General features: G+C 44.0%; 1 protein-coding gene across 2 annotated transcripts in view; it reads right to left on the reverse strand.

The window, feature by feature from the left end:
* Positions 1-16,418, reverse strand: part of LOC146201434 (GTPase-activating protein skywalker-like) — a 214,543-nt gene that overhangs the window by 90,711 nt on the left and 107,414 nt on the right. For both annotated transcript variants that reach the window (XM_084595843.1, XM_084595844.1), the window contains one exon: positions 4,856-4,949. In XM_084595843.1, the coding sequence (XP_084451969.1) occupies positions 4,856-4,949 (94 nt within the window). The remainder of the gene's footprint in view (positions 1-4,855; positions 4,950-16,418) is intronic.

Below are 16,418 nucleotides of genomic sequence, written 5' to 3' on the forward strand. Positions count from 1 at the left end.
GCCCCGATAAGCTTCGTTTTGTCTTTCGAAAAGTTCGCTTTTGCTGCGCGTTGATGGGTAGAAATCAGAGTGTTCTGAAGGTCACAACTGTTATCTGCAGGGTGTTAACGTCATTCGGGCGGGACTACTTGCTGATGGCAGTGCAGAGAGTCTTGATTTCTCCTAGGAGACAGCCAGGGGTCGACTTGGGCATTCCGCGCCCCAACACCACACGGCGCTGCTCCAGAGCCATCCATTCCTTTCTGCTATTCTTTACCACGGAGATTATCAAGGAGATATGCATGAACACGAACAAATATGCATGGATGCATATTTTGGAAAACCTTCCTACGGCGAAAAAGACGGATCTTGGCGAGATGTCACTCCAGAAGAGATAAAAAAAAAAATTGGCCGAGCAACTGCTTGGATTTGGTGAGCCATAACCTGAAGAGTTTCCTCCTCATGATCAACCTCAGGGGCTGCAGCCCCCAAAAATGAAGAAGCACAAGAACTGCAAATTAAGAAAGAAAGGTGCTTGTAAGACATGTGCAGCAAACCTCTGTTTCACGGCAACAAGGAACACGATAGTCATAGGGTCTGTTTTTTTTCCTTACTTATAAAGCTAGAATTTGCAGCATTGTTACCTCAGTCCTTTTTCTAAAAAATGTATATCTTAAACTTTTTAAATTTTATTTGTGTGAAGAAATTTGGCTGGTTTTACGAATTCTTTTTATGTTAACTGCAATTTTTTTCCGGTAATGTTTTTTTCATCACCTATGCAATAGAGATGTTAATTGTGACAATAACATTGTGAAGAGAATTTCCTCCTCTACAAGCTGCTACCACACACTTCTTTACGAAGCACATATTTGAAAAAAAAAAAAAAAGAAAAAATTATGACACCACTCAAAAACCCCTACATTTCCCGCGAACAGGGAAGTGTTAACTCTGTCACTCATTGCTTGCTAGCAATAAGTTGGCGCTTAACTCTGCTAAAACAAAGTATGTTCTATTAAGGTCCCCACGCAGGCTGCCACCAACTCGGAACCTGCATATTAACATTCAAGGCTCTGTCATTAAACAAGTTGATCACATCACTTACTTGGGAATAATACTGAATGAGCAATTACACTGGCAACCTCACATCGAATCTCTCTGCAAAAAGTTATCCCAAGTCTGCTTCACACTGTTAAAATGTCAACAGTACTTCGATACTGTCACTCTAAGAACAATATACAATGAAAGCTCGTTAATTCGAACCTCAATAATTTGAATTTTCAGATAATTCGAACTACACTACTTGGTCCGGCCAAGCTCCATAGAGATCTGTGTATAAAAAAGCCCGTTAATTCGAACACGAGTCGGTTCCGCTACGGATAATTCGAACTACGCACCGTCGCGTCTAGGCGGCTTTGCGCACATCACACGGAAAAAAAAAAAAAAAAAGAAAAAAGTAAAGAAACATCTCCGCGATCGGTAGGCATAATTAGAGGCTGCGCACGTCCAAAACGGGGAGAGAAGATGGAACCAGGTAAAACTATGGAAGAGTGGGTAAAACTTAAATAGCACCATGACTGCCGTGGTGGCCTTCCGGCAGCGTTGGAGGGAGGGGACGGCGGCCGCGGCAAGGTCAGTGCATGGCCGCGCAGCGGCGGCTGCCTGCTCTCTCTTCTGCGCAACCTCTGTAGCTCGGAACTAAATACTGGTTAATTCCAACCCTGTTAACTTGGAAATAGGGATGAGTACTGTCGGCGGAGTCCTAGCCAACGCCCATGAAAGGGTATGATCTCAGACGGACACTACAAATTAAACTTCTTTTTTTTTTTTTGCGATAGCCATTCATCCTTTTAACCATCAGTTGTCAATGGAAGTATGCGAGTCAGCCGCGACCATGACGCCGCTTTTAGCACCGCTCGCTTCAAAAGCCGCTTGCTGCTTTCGCGCGTTCAGATTATTGTAGTGGCAGTAGACACGCCCGCCCCAGGCGCTCATAGCATGATAAAGCGAACGTACTTCTGAAAAGGAGGTTTGCACAACTGGACAAGCACTGGCACTTTGCCAAGTTCGCTTCCCCCCACCCTGCTGGAGCTAAAGTCAAAAGATAAACACACCGCTATCGCTGCGCAGCATCTTGGTCCACTGCAAAGAAATGTGTTGTGGACCGTGAAGGCGCGAAACAGAAGGACGAGCTAATGTTGACGCCTTTATATATATATATATATATATATATATATATATATATATTTTTTTTTTTCAGATTTGTAGGCACAAATCGGGGCTGGGTGGGTTCACTATGCGAGCGAGTTCGTTACGCGACTAAATACGGTACATTTACTGTAATACAAATGGTTCTTGTCAGCTTTTTCAAGGCCATTCGATAATTCGTACATCGGATAATTCGAACTTTTTCCCCGGTCCCGTGAAGTTCGAATTAACAAGCTTTTACTGTACTTCTCTTTATTTAACAGCCACCTGTCATATTGTGTTGAATCTTGAGGCCATACCTATCTGACATATCTAGAACCACTTTTCAAAATTCAAAAAAGAGCAATTCGGTTCATATCATATTCCAGTTACCGTGCCCATAAGACGCCTCTCTTCAAATCTTTAAGGATACTTCCTCTTCATCTAATAATTGAGCATAAAACTGCGATAATGGTGCACCGTTCGATCACCAGCAACTAAAAATGAGTATGGCAAAAGAACTCTTCTGTCTGTAGGGACTACAATATGAAATGAAATCCGTATAGAAATAAAGCAAACTACCAACTTCTCTGCATTGCTAAAGTTGTACTATTACATTAGGTTGTGACTCTTTTACTCCTTTGTAATTTTGACAAATGTCTGTGCTGTCTACTAAATAATTATTTTTGGAACATTATGTGCATGGATCCCAACTAGCATGCGAGCTAGAGATCCAGATGGTTGTTGCAATGTTACTTGTGTTGGTTTTGTTGTGATTTGTTGTGATTTAAGTAAAAATTGATTGATTGATTTATTATCATAGAGGCGGAAAAATCTGCGAAAAACCATTCGCATCACAGTAATTTTGTCCGATGAACACCTGTATGATTAAAGCCTGCATTTTAAATAAAACCAAAGTAGCAACGACAATATTTCTTGGTTCGTGCACATTGTTGGGAAGGTCTCTCTCCAGTCTTGACAAAATGGTCCAGACAGGATGCTCACTGTACAGCCCACGCTTCCAAGCATTGCAGTGAAGAGCACAGTGCCGGCAAGCTACAGTGAATTCAAAATTTTGAATGTTAGTTTTTCGAATCGAATAACGAACATATTCAGCACCCCCGTAGCATCACAGTTGCTTTGATTCGCGCAAAAATATATGTAGGACGCACTGTCAGATGGGAGTGCGTGGAAGTGCGAAACACACTGGCAAGCCTTTCATTGTATTGCACCAAGAAGCGGTCAAATGAGCAGCTTTGAAAGACTGTGTGTGTTTTTGTTCTGTTAGTGCTACAGTAACAACTCAACTCCCATGAATGTGTTTACCTTTCTTCTTCTTCCTCCCTAAGCAGCAGAAAAGAGAAGCAAGGAGACAAACGAGAACACACTTTAGAGATTGTCTTACACAAGGTTCAACACCAACAAGCACTTGCCTTACCAGTTGCAAAACTGTACCACAGCAGACAATGGGATGAAAGCAGGTTTGCTTTCCATCATTTGTATTCCTTTTCTAGAGGTTCACTATCAGAAAGTATGGCAATAATAGGGGCTAATTGGTGGTTCACAGTGACGATACCATCTCTGATTGCATGCTTCATTTCTCTGCCATTCTTGTAAATGTCTTGTGCTCATAGCAACTGTGGGCACGGTAGCGCCACTATAGCTTAGCACCAGTGGCCTCACTGGGGTCATCCGCACCCAGTGCGGAGCCGCGGCATCCCCCATCCCTACTGTCCCCGCATTTTAAGCACTGGATCGCAGCTTCCTTTGTACCTCTTTTGTAGTGATGAGACTTGCCATTCCACTGAGCAACAGGCATTCCGTGCCTTTCAGCATTTTGAAAGTGTGAGGTGGATGTGTGACTGAGCCAAGGAGCGAGAAGGGCATGGGAGATGAACGAACAGGACAAAAGACTGCCACGGAGATACTACCAGTGGTCCTCGCTTGGGAAAGAAGAGTGAACTGCACATGCACAAAAAAAGACGATGCAGGCGTCATCTAACACGCGGGATGGGTATCGAGTTAATGGTAGTGTTTCCGGTACATGCACCTACACAGGCCCAGTTCAACATTAGAATGGCTTGGAGTCTCTGGCATAAACTAAGTAAGGCATGTGTTTGCAAGCACTTCTCATAACCAAATAATTCGTCCTATGGGAAGATCACACTTGCCAGTTGGTGTCTCAGCAGCACCAATGCGTGCCTTTTCGCGTCTTTACATAACTCATTTCACTCCCTGCCCCTTCCTCCCTCTCACTTCCCATCTGCACCTCCCCTGACCGCTGCCCCCGGTGCGGACCGCACCCCCCGCATCCCTCTCGCGACTCCACTGCTTAGCACTATGCTGCTTTGCCATCTGTGTCAACCAAGCCAAGGTCTGAAAAATTACACAATAAGTTTTGATGCATCCAAAACTTCAGGCACTCTTCAGCAAGTCACGGTGCCGCGAAAAAGTCCAAATTATCAAGCATGGTCGAAAAATCGGGGGTCCGAATTTTCGGTTAGTATCTAAAAAATAATCACCTAGGATATACACCCCCCCCCATTTCTTTTTCAAGGACACATACTATATCATAAAAATGCTGAATATAGTACACACTGCCCCAAAAGCTGGACAACACTGTAACACAGAGTGAAATTATTTCCCACTTGTAGAGTGGATGAGCAGCCAGCAGCAGCAAAGGCACACTAACCTGACTGTTCCTGGGTGAAGAGGATCAGGATGGCCATGGCAATGCGGTAGAGGGCACGCACCCCTTCCAACAGGAAACAGTCCACAGAGCGCACCTGCATAGAACGCCATTAGTGCTCTTCTCAACCTGCATCACAGAAGCTTAAAAATTCGGTCAAGCAGTTCAAGCGTGCTTTGCTACAACCGGTGCAGTGGGAAATGACACATATATCAAGACAATATTGTCATGTAGTGGTGACAATGCCACTGGCAGAAAATGAGACTTGATCTTTACAAGAATCAACTCTTTATTGGGCTGACTTGCACCCACAAAAGAACTGAACAACTCGGCATTGGCGATAGCAACAATCGTACTACACCCGTCATATCGACAAACGCTCAATTTATAGGCAGCAAGGAAACATCTAGATAAAGCCACAAACAGCGACTAGCACAACCTAGAACATTGCAGAAACACGCGAGTTACCAGGATCTTTGAGACACATCTGGGCACATCTTGCGTGACATAGAAACTGATAAAGCTGCATCTCGCATGATCAAACAAAGAACACAGAACTGATACGTGTGTCAGAATCAGAGTGATAAGGCTGCATTCCAGCGGCTGTCAAAAAAAGAACAAATAAATATTTGAATGGTTTGCGGCATTATATGCTTGCAAATAATGATTGATGACCTAGACAGGAAAAGTAGAAAGGTAGGCTTGAAAATCAATATGCAGAAGACTAAGGTAATGTTCAACAGCCTCGGGAAGGAACAGCAGTTTAGGTTAGGTAGCGAAGCACTGGAAGTAGTAGGCGAATATGTCTACTTAGGACAAGTAGTAACCGCAGATCCGGACCAAGAAAGGGAAATGACTAGGAGAATAAGATTAGGATGGAGCACATTTGGACGGTACTCAAGGAAAATGTTTAACAGCTGCATTCTACTGGTACTCACCTATGGGGCTGAAATGTGGAGGCTAACGAAGAGGGCTCTACTTACGTTGAGGACAATGCAGAGGGCTAGGGAATGAAAAATGGTAGGTGTAACGTTAAGGGATGAGAAGCGTGCAGAGTGGGTCAGAGAAATAACTCAAGTTACTGACATTCTAGTGGAAATCAAGAAGAATAAATGGACATGGGCAGGACATGTAGTGCGAAGACAGGATAACCGATGGTCTCTAAGGGTAACCAATCGGATTCCAAGGGAAGGTAAGCGTAGCATGGGGTGGCAGAAAATTAGGTGGGTGGATGAGATTAAGAAATTTGCAGGGATCAAATGGGTGCAGCTAACACAGGGCCAGGTTAATTGGAGGAAAATGGGAGAGGCCTTCACCCTTCAATAGGTATAGTCAGGCTGATGATGACGAAAACAGATTTACCGCAAAGCATATAAGGGAATGTACTAGGGTATTTTGTTCTGGTATTGTGGAGCAGTACAGTTTTTTCAGTTGTTCAGTTCCATCCCCCATTTCATGCACCAACGAGTCACTGCTTCGATAGATTTCTGCAACGAATCATAATCTATTGGAGATGATATTTCCCAGTTGTCCGCGAACAGTTTTATGGACACATCTTCTGGGATAACATCTGTAGTATCGGCCGTTACTACATTGGCGACGAGGATGGGATTCATGAGCTGTAGCAAACAGCTACAATCAGATCAGCTCGATACAAGAGATCATCGATGAGTTCATCTCTTAAACGGGAAAAAGACTGAAGTTCTGAAGGCAACTTATTGGCCAATTGGAAAGGATATACTGTTGCACTTTCTGAAGACAAGCTGGCTCGATGTATGCGATTACCTCTTCTCTGTCAGGAACTAGTATCGGCAGTCGAGAAAGTGCATCTGCCACCTGATTGTTAGATCCCTTGTGGTACCGAACATCAAAGTTATAGCACAATACAATAGTACCACATTGCAATTCGAAGCGGTCGTCGACCAATGCCCTGATTTGAAAGAAATGAAACTAAAGCTTGATGGTTCGTCCGCAAAGTGAATGCCAAAAGCAGACATGCCACCATTCGCGTGCCCAAAGACATGCGAGTGCTTCTCTCTCACCCACTGAATACTTTCGCTTCGTAGGAGACAAGGACGCGAAGGCTACTGTTTGGAGTCCGTGAGGACCTACTTGCTACTTCCGAAGCATCGGCAGTGGGCAATGGTATCCAAGCCAACAAATGTAGTACCCTCAAAGAAAGAATAGGAACAGCTCTGCCATGATACTTGACTGATGCAGTGAAACATCCTAGAACATTAATGGGACACTTGAAATAATCCATGAGTGTTACACAAGGTGCTCCAAGTAGTTGAAAAGTACCTTGAAAAAGTAGTGATTTAAACAGCAGACCTAGAATCAAGACAAAGTGACCTCTGCCACTTGATCTGTCAAGAATGTAAACATTGCTGGCCAAATATTTCTCTGCATAAAGTTCTCCTTGAGTTCCTGTGACCTCAAGTCTGCTGGGCAGAGACTTTTTCGAGTTCAGATGCTCAATCCCATCTACCAAATCATCGATATAAACACAAGTGGCCCTAGCACACTTCCCTGCGGAACACCACTTTCTGACCACAACAAATTGTTCTCTGTTTCTAAGGTAATCACATATCCATTGTACAATGCCAAAGGAAGACCTATACACTCTAATTTATGTACTAACTTCACATGTGGAACCTTGCGATAGCCTAAAAACAAAACATTGACTTGTCCGGGCATATTTGCGAAAATTCATGTACTGTAGTCACGAGTTGTGTCACAGTAGAGAATCCTCTCCTGAAACCACGCTGAGGCTCCGTTGTGATCACTGAAGAAGTCATAAAAGTTTCGAACAAGCACTCATAATTGATAATGGACAATCTTTGGACAGTAATGGACAACCTTTTTGTTTTTCCTTTTTTCTTCCAAAAGTCTCCTCTTTGTGTGAATTGAAACAACTCGTGCTTTCTTCCAATCCAAGGGTATTTTTCCTATTATTAATGATATTGAAAAATAGTTTGTAAGAAATTGAGCTACGTACTGTATGTAAAATTCATTTGGAATACTGTCAGGCCCGGCGTATATTTTTATGTCAACATTCAAAAGCATTCCCAAAACACCCTCCTGGGTAATTACAAGATTGTTGATCAAGGCTCCGTTCTTGCCACTCGGTTCGAACTCTTCAGGATGTGAAAAAACACTCTGAAAGTAAATTTTGAACTGCTTTGCAATTTACCTTTTCTATTTCTTGTCTAGTTTCACTTAAATAGAATAAAAATTTATGCGGGTCTATTCATCTCTAGCAAGTTTCATTTTAGATAATAAACACGTTTCAGTTCTGCGAACTGTGGTGTCGTTGTTTTATGCCTTTTCTTAAGTCTCTTGATTTTACGTTTAACGTGATTACCCTCTCTGGTAATCCACGGATTTATTCGCTGCTGTCTGAGCTATTTTAGAGGGACAAAGGTTTTAATGCAGAATTTAATGACCTCACAAAAGTTCTGCCAACAAAGGTAAACATCATCACTGGTTATTCAAAGGTGTATATCAAGGTAATCAATCACTGCAATGTCTCTAGCTATTGTATTACTAAAAACATTTATCAGCACCGCAGGAACACGTGTTCCAACAGAAGGATATCATTTTGTGGTCAGAAATATTTGGTTCAACCTGTACCATTTCCTCTGTAAATATGTCACTAATAAATAAAAGGTACAATCGTTCACAACTTGTTGGAGGCTCAGAGTCAGCAGCATGTCTAAAACCGTGTTGCAAGAAGCAGAGTGTCCATAAATAATTTGATTTCAGTTCATAGTGGGGAGATTAAAGTCACCTGCGATGATTAGATTTTTTCCCCGTAGCTTGAAAAGAAAATCATACACATTACACACGTATGAATCATCACAATGGGAGTCACAGCACAAAAGAAATGAAAATCCCCAAAGAGCCACTTTTAGAAACAAAGTTTCATGGTCAATGATTTGATCGGATAAAACAACATCAACACCAGATTTTGCAACTAATGCTATGCCGCGAGAACCCCTATCTCATCTGAACATACCAGGTAGTACTAAAGTCAAACCCGGATAATTCGAATTTTGGTTATATGGGACTCACGGAATATCCCCTTGAAAATCCCACGTAAAAGTATAGCAAAGGAAGATGCACACGGAAACACAATATTTTCGAATGTGGGATATTTTTATTTTATTTATTTATACTGTAAGCCTTTTGACAGGCTCATACAGGAGTGGGCAAAAAAAAAAGTCACAATTTCACAGACAGTGTACAATATATCCTATAAGACAAAAAAAAAAAAAACAACAAAGGAATAACAAGGAACATTGGACAACAAGGAACATTTTCGTACCGACAATCTATGCACATGAAATACACTCAAAGCACTCCGTGATTTGCTATCCGCATAAATGCCTCTGCTCACATTGTTGCAGTTTGCTGGGCAAAAAATATTTTCACCTTGGTGATGAATTCATCATCTGCAGATGTGGAGGAGACAATGTCGAGTGGCTCCAGACTTCTATGATGGACGGAAAGAAGGAATGTTTAAACGTGTTACAGCGGGTGATAAATGGCCTGATCGTCCTGTCATGGTTTGTTCTGGCTGAATGTTTGTATGGTGGTTTTAAGTATTCTTGTTTGTTGATATTAATACAGTCATGATAGAGAAGATAAAAAAAATTTAAAGAAGCAATGCGTCGCCGGCTGTTCAAAGTTTGGACGTCTGCTCTGTTGCGCAGCGCGGTTGCCGAGACATGCCGCGAGTACTGCGAAAAAATAAACCGAAGGGCTTTGTTTTGCATCGCTTCTAATTGATTGTTAAGGTATGCTTGATGTGGATTCCAAATTATACTGCCGTACTCAAGGATTGGTCGTATGAGGGACTTATAACTTGCTAGCTTTACTTTAGCTGGCGCTCGTGCAAGTTTCCTCCGAAGGAATGCAAGCTGTCTGTATGCCTTAATGCACGTTTCATTGATGTGTGCATCCCATTTCATTGTGTTTGTGATGGTAATCCCTAAATATTTAACTCTGTCGACTTCTGCTACTTGGACTCCCATTAGATCATAAGTAAACTTCAAGGGAACCCGTTTTCGGGTTATACTCATGGAAGCGGTTTTTTTCATGTTTATTTCCATTCCCCATTCTTGGCACCACCTGGAAATGTTAGTTAAGGAAGAATTAAGGCGTATCTGGTCGTTAATAGTGCGTACTGTAGTGTAGATGACGCAGTCATCTGCAAACATCCTAACCATTATATTAGGTTCGACATGAGAATGAATTTCATTAACAAATATTAAGAAGAGAATGGGACCCAGCACTGACCCCTGTGGAACCCCGGAGTAGACATCTAATTCTTCAGATTCACATTCACCTATTTTAACATACTGTGTGCGGTTTGAAAGATATGCAGCTATCCAGTCTATTACGTAAGTGTCAATACCTGTAGCCTTTAGCCTGTTGATTAGTTTACAATGGGGCACCCTGTCAAAGGCCTTGGAGAAGTCTATGAATATTGCGTCAGCTTGAAGTCTGGAGTTAATTACTGTAGCAAAGTCGTGCGTTATTTCGAGAAGTTGGGTTACCGTAGAAAGACCTTTGCGAAAACCATGCTGTTTGGAGTAAAGTAAATTGTTTTCCTCTAAGTAGGTGGTAACTGCCTTGCATATTATATGCTCCATCATTTTACAGATACAACTAGTAAGTGAAATCGGCCTGTAATTGTTAACATGTAGTTTGTTGCCTCCTTTGTGGATCGGAAGAACTTTAGCACGGAGCCAGTCTGTTGGGAGCGTGGCTGTTTGGAGTGATGCTGTGAAAATTGTATGAAGAAAAGGGCTTAACTGCTCAGCGTAACGACGGAGGAAAGCATTTGAAATGTTGTCAGGACCTGACGATTTTTTAATGTCGAGTTGTAGCAGCAAGTTAAATATTCCTTGCAGAGTTATTTCTACTGGAGGCATCGATAGTGCAGGATCTCTGACAGGTTCACGTCCTGGAATTGCTGGAGTGCGCGTAAAAACGGACTGAAAGTATGTATTAAATGTGTTGCCGACCGCACGTGCCTCATCGATAACAGATCCATTAACCTCAATCTGTGTCACTTTGTTTTCACTCCTAGATAGGTAGCGCCAAAATTTTTGGGGGGCCTGTGACATAAAAGTTACAAGTGTCGTTGAAAAGAAAACGTTTCTTGCCTGTCGGATAGCAGCTCTCAGCTGCTCAGAAACCTGACGAATATTTTCAGGATTGCGTTTTTTCTTTCGCATCCTTTGTAGCTTTCTTTTTAGGTGAATCACACTACGTGTAACCCATGGGTTTGTACGTTTTGTACGTTTTAATCTGGTAGGAATGAACTTTCTTTCACAGTGAGCTATTATGTCTTTTAGTTTCAGCCATAGGTCATTTACTGTGCCGTGCGTTTCAATAGAGAAATTTTCTAAACAGTTTTCAAGGTAATCAATAATGCTAACATCATCAGCTTTATTATAATCTTTAACTGCTAGACGCGATTCGGGAGCTGCGCCTCTGAAACCAATATTCGCGCTAGATACTGTTATTAGCAGTAGCTTATGGTCCGATATGCCTTCTTCTAGCTTGACATCGGCTGTTAAGTTGTTGGAAATAAAAGCGAGGTCCAATATTGAATGTGCCTGCCCTTTAACGCGCGTGGGATCTGTGACAAGTTGAGATAATGAAAAACTAAACGCCATGTTCAAGAGCAGCTCAGAGCTACTAACATCTCGATTACCGATTGACATCGCACTCCAATCAATAGTAGGCAAATTAAAATCACCGGTAAGAATTAGCTTGGAACGATTGTTCAGCCTTCCGCAAAGAAAATCGTGTATTTTTGTGATGTAGTCGTCAGTTGCATTTGGCTTCCTATAAATACCGCCGATCAGTACAGGTGACTCATTGACGTATACCGTGCACCACACACTTTCATGATCTACAATTCCTTGCTCTTTGCGAAAAGATAACCCATGTTTTATTGCGATAGCGACACCGCCCCCACGACTATCGCGGTCAGAGCGAATGAGAAAGTAAGATGGTGGAAGTATTTCCGAATCATGAATGCCGGCGTGTAACCGCGTTTCAGTTATGACGACAACATCAGGTGAGTGAATTAGGATGATATCTTCTAGTTTTTCTGTTTTGTTAACAATACTCCTTGCGTTAAAGCATAGCACACAAAATGGATTCACAACGCCCTTCTGTCACGCGCTGCTAACATCGGCCTTCTCGGCGTCGTCTTGAGCTACATCTTCCAAAGGCAGTCTGCATTTTTGTACGTCATCCCATTTCTATCTACTGACAGCAACCACACTTGTATGGGAACCGAACTTAAGCATCGCAAGTGAGAGTCTCTCTCAGCAATCATAAGGTCTATTCCGACAAATTGCACATCATAGAAATCTAAGTTAGTTTGTATAACTAAATGAGTGACAAATCCCCAAGGAACACTGGAAAGTCAACCTCAACCAACCTTTCTGACATGCTTTCAGTATGTGCAAAACACCTCAGTGTTGTTTCACTGCTTTCGATAGTTTATTTTCATTTGGATGAGGGACCCTTACATTTTGGCGTCAGCCAACACTTCCTGAGGATCAGGAAGTGTTGGCCGTCAACCAACACTTCCTCGTCCTCTCCAGCTCCTCTTTCCACCATGCATTAACCCCACATACCATTTGGAGCATCATCTTGGTCAGCTGTACGCTGGCAACTCCTCCAGCAGACAACACAGCGTTATGGACGATTCGTTGGGCGACCAAAGATTGCTCTTTCTGATTTTCAACAAGACACTCCTTGTTGACAGAAAATCCCCGCTCAACAGCCGCATTTCCTTGCGAAAGAGTGAGAATTACCTTCCCAAATATGTACAGCTCCTTATTTGAAGCACAGATGTCTGCCCAAAGAGTATCCAGAGTCGGTGCGTGCTCCTGTCGAAATTTTTCAATGCCACTTGCGTAGAGTCTAGGGATTATAAGACCGCATAGCCCAATCAGCTTCCGTTCCTGTCATCCACAGGTGCTCCGTTAAAACTTCCAGTGCATCAGTTAGATGCCTTTCTCTGAGATTGGGAATCAGTGCGCATGAGCGATCCAAAGATGATGATCCCCTCGCAAGCTTGAACTTCAACGGCAACCTCTCCATGATCTTTTTGGCGCAGTTCTTCACAAAAGTGGCACAGTCCCTTTTGAACCCAAGGACAGCCAAATCTCAAAGTTTCGGGGCCTTTCGAAGCGCATTCTTTGTAGCAAAGCCAAGGTCAACCTTGGGTGTGCCAACAACGTTCGCAGTCAGGTCCTTTATCAACTTCAATGGACTGCCCGCCGCCATTATCACTTCTTTTTTTTTTTTACCATTCTACTCATTAGTGATCGGAGAATGTTCTCCAGTGCTGCATAAAGAAATGGAAGCATAGGTGAATCGGTATGGAACTGAGCCAGGAACAGTTCCAGTTTCTCCGCGATGCCAAGCACAAAGGTAAGCTTTGCAGACAGCAGGGGATCGCAAATGGCCATTTCGACCCCGCAGTAACTGGCGTTGGATGGTCTGTTATCCTCGTTTTGACACGACTCGAAGTACACTTTTAGATACGGCAGAATATGAATAGCTCTTGAAATTAAACAAATATTTTCAAGTCACCGCACAGTGCAAAACTTCAAAGGGTAAATGTCGCTCTCAGGTGCGCATTCAGCGCATCGGGCAGGTACACATTTGAACAAGTTGTACAAGGCCCGAAGAAATTCAACAAGTTGCCACCCTGTTGCCGCGTGTTCGATTTTGAAAGCACAGCTCACAACATGAAGGCCACAGCTTCCGACATCGAGTATACGATGGCCGTTGCTGGATTCACAAAGTTCTTGCTTGACTTCACAGAGAAATTTGATGTTTACGTTTGGCCCATCCATTGATACCTGAAGAGTTTTTGATCGTGATAGCCTATCAGTGGCACTTTTAAATGCGGACACCAATTCTACAGCTCGCGTGAGCCCCAGAAAGCATGATGTCAGGTAGCATTTTTTCACGCCCTGGTCTGCATGTGACCAAAAGCTAATCAGCACGTCCACCTGCTCTTTTTGTGCAACTTTGTTTAACGATTCGGCAAACGCTGCAACGATGTGGGAGGCTTGGCTCACTTCGAACAAGAAGTTCTCCTTGAAGAAAGGTGCAAGACCATAGACAATAGTATATCCTACCTTGTCTTTGTCAAGCTGCACTTTCTTGGCTGCAGCTGATGATGGGAACATCAAAGTGAACAGAGAAGCCAATGCCACGGCAGCACGAAGTGATGTGTGCATCATGACAGCATTTAGACACCAAATCACTTCAGCATTTATGACCTCCAAGTCACGCTGAAAGATATCCTTTGCTGCACGCTCGGGTTGGACATCCGTTGCTGTAGTTGAAGCACTTGAAAGCTGCACAAAAATAGACTGCACCACTGGCCCGGCATTGGTTACAACAGCACAGGTGTCAAAAATGAAGCCACAAAAGGTGTTCCGGCTCCTGTAACGACCAGTCGGTGCTTCTTACTTTCTGCGTGACTCATCATAGCTGTTCTTCCCATGTTGCTGAGCGAAAACTGCTTTCTACATAGTGCACAGTACACTGCGTTCGCGTAACTTTCAACGGGCCTAATCCAGGCTGCAAACTCGCAATGTTTCGGATTCGTCCAGTCCTGGTCGAAAGTGCACTTGAAGGTTGCCATGCTTGACACGTCGCGATATCGGTGCGGATGGATCTGAGAAGGCGGTGTACGAAGTCACAGTTTGGCCAAAGTCCGCCTCTGCTCTCACACTGACAAGGGGAAAAAAAGAAAGAGAAACGGCAGGGAGCTGCACATGGTAACACGATCCGCGGCGGCCGTCGGAGCACGAAGCTGCGCGCTGCGCCGCTTGCATCGCTGCATCACGGGTGCTATTCAATAGCAGCTATTGGTGCTACCGCGTGCGTGCACCCCCTGGAGTAAAAATGGACGCTTCCATCAAGGCGGTGAGCAGGGAGAAAGGTGCTGTCTATCAAAAAATACAACAAAACAAGGGGAGGCCAGTGGCCATTGAACGGTGCACGTGCGAACTGTAGGAAGCGCTTGCTCTGCCGTCGGCCGAGGGAGAGTCCGCTTTCGGCTCGCTTCTAAATTCGAAACGCCGCAATGCTTTATGCCGCCTTGCTGGGATGGTCAATTTGGCACAACATGGGAGGCCGGCAGTCGCAGAGGGAAGGATGCGTAACGCCGTAGTGTACAAGCTTGCAACACCAGCCCGCTTTGTTTACACGAGCCAGCATAATCGTGACTTTAGTTCCCTTTAGGTAGAACTGCTGCTACGTTTTCCTGATGTAGGCATGAATTCCCTGAGTTTTTCTAGATTATCCACAATCCCTGAGAATTCCTGGTTTTCTCGGTCGGTAGACACCCCGACCAGTCATTCAATATATCCAACTCCGCACCATGCACTGGAAGGTGCGCCTTCCCCAAAGATGATCGCATCAACCTCTGCCGTTTGCCGCGTGACGTTTTCAAGCTACGTGCGGAAGGAATGAGAGAGCTGATCGCCGCTCCCTTTTCCCAAAGGCACGTGCATCTGCAGTGATCGTTTGCCGCGCGTTAGCACGTGACGTTTGCAAGCCATGTGTGTGAAGGAACGAGAGGGAGCCGGTTTGGCAACAGGCGCGATGCAGCCAATGAAGCCGTGGTGTCCGAGAGAGGGGAGCGATAGAGTGAAGCGCAAGCATCTTCCTCTCTCTTTCCCGATTTTCATTCGCAACAGCACGCACTATGCATTGGCCGACAAGCCAGCTCAGAGCCCGTGGCAGACGTCTGACTCTGTGTGTTGTGAACCCTCTGTGCTGACCCCTTCCGCACCCCATCAGGTTCGCTTGCGGAAAGAAAATGTGTGGACCTGTCGAAAAACGAATGCATAGCGGCCTTCATGCTTAATGTGCGGCATAGCTATGGCGGCTGCAAGTGTGGTTTTTTTTTTGCTTTTTTTTCCTTGCCATGCTTGAGTCGTCCATCCTTGTCATGCTGAACAAGCATAAGCTATGGCAGATGCCAACGTTAAGAAGCGGCGTTTTTTTTTGCAAAAGTTGTCCATACTTGCATTCATGAATCAACGAAAGCACGCGGTCAGCGGCGATTATGACACCGGCTTTTAGCACTGTTTGCTTCAAACAGTATTCACAGCTAACATGCTTTCCAGTGATTTTGTGGCAGTGAACTCAATCCGTTCCAAATATGGCGTGATAAATCGAACCAGACTTGTGCAATTAAGCCATCATCAGCACTGTGCCAAGTTCGCTCCCCACCACCGCACAATGTTGCCACGCTGCCAATAAATGGATGCTACGGCCGAAACGGAAGGACGCGCCACTAACTAACGCTTTCTTTTTTTTTTTTTCAAATTCTCGGCGGCAAAAGTGGAGGATGGGTGCATTATGCAAGTGGGCTGATTACACGACAAATGCGATACCATTTTTTGTGATCATAAGCAGCGTCTCAAGCAGATTTCTGTATATCGAACTATTTCGCGTTCCCCTCCAAGTTCGATATATACGGGTTCGACTGTATCTCGAATCTCGT

Source organism: Amblyomma maculatum, chromosome 2 (assembly GCF_055883805.1).
Source record: "Amblyomma maculatum isolate TAMU_Amacu chromosome 2, ASM5588380v1, whole genome shotgun sequence".
NCBI lineage: Eukaryota > Metazoa > Arthropoda > Arachnida > Ixodida > Ixodidae > Amblyomma > Amblyomma maculatum.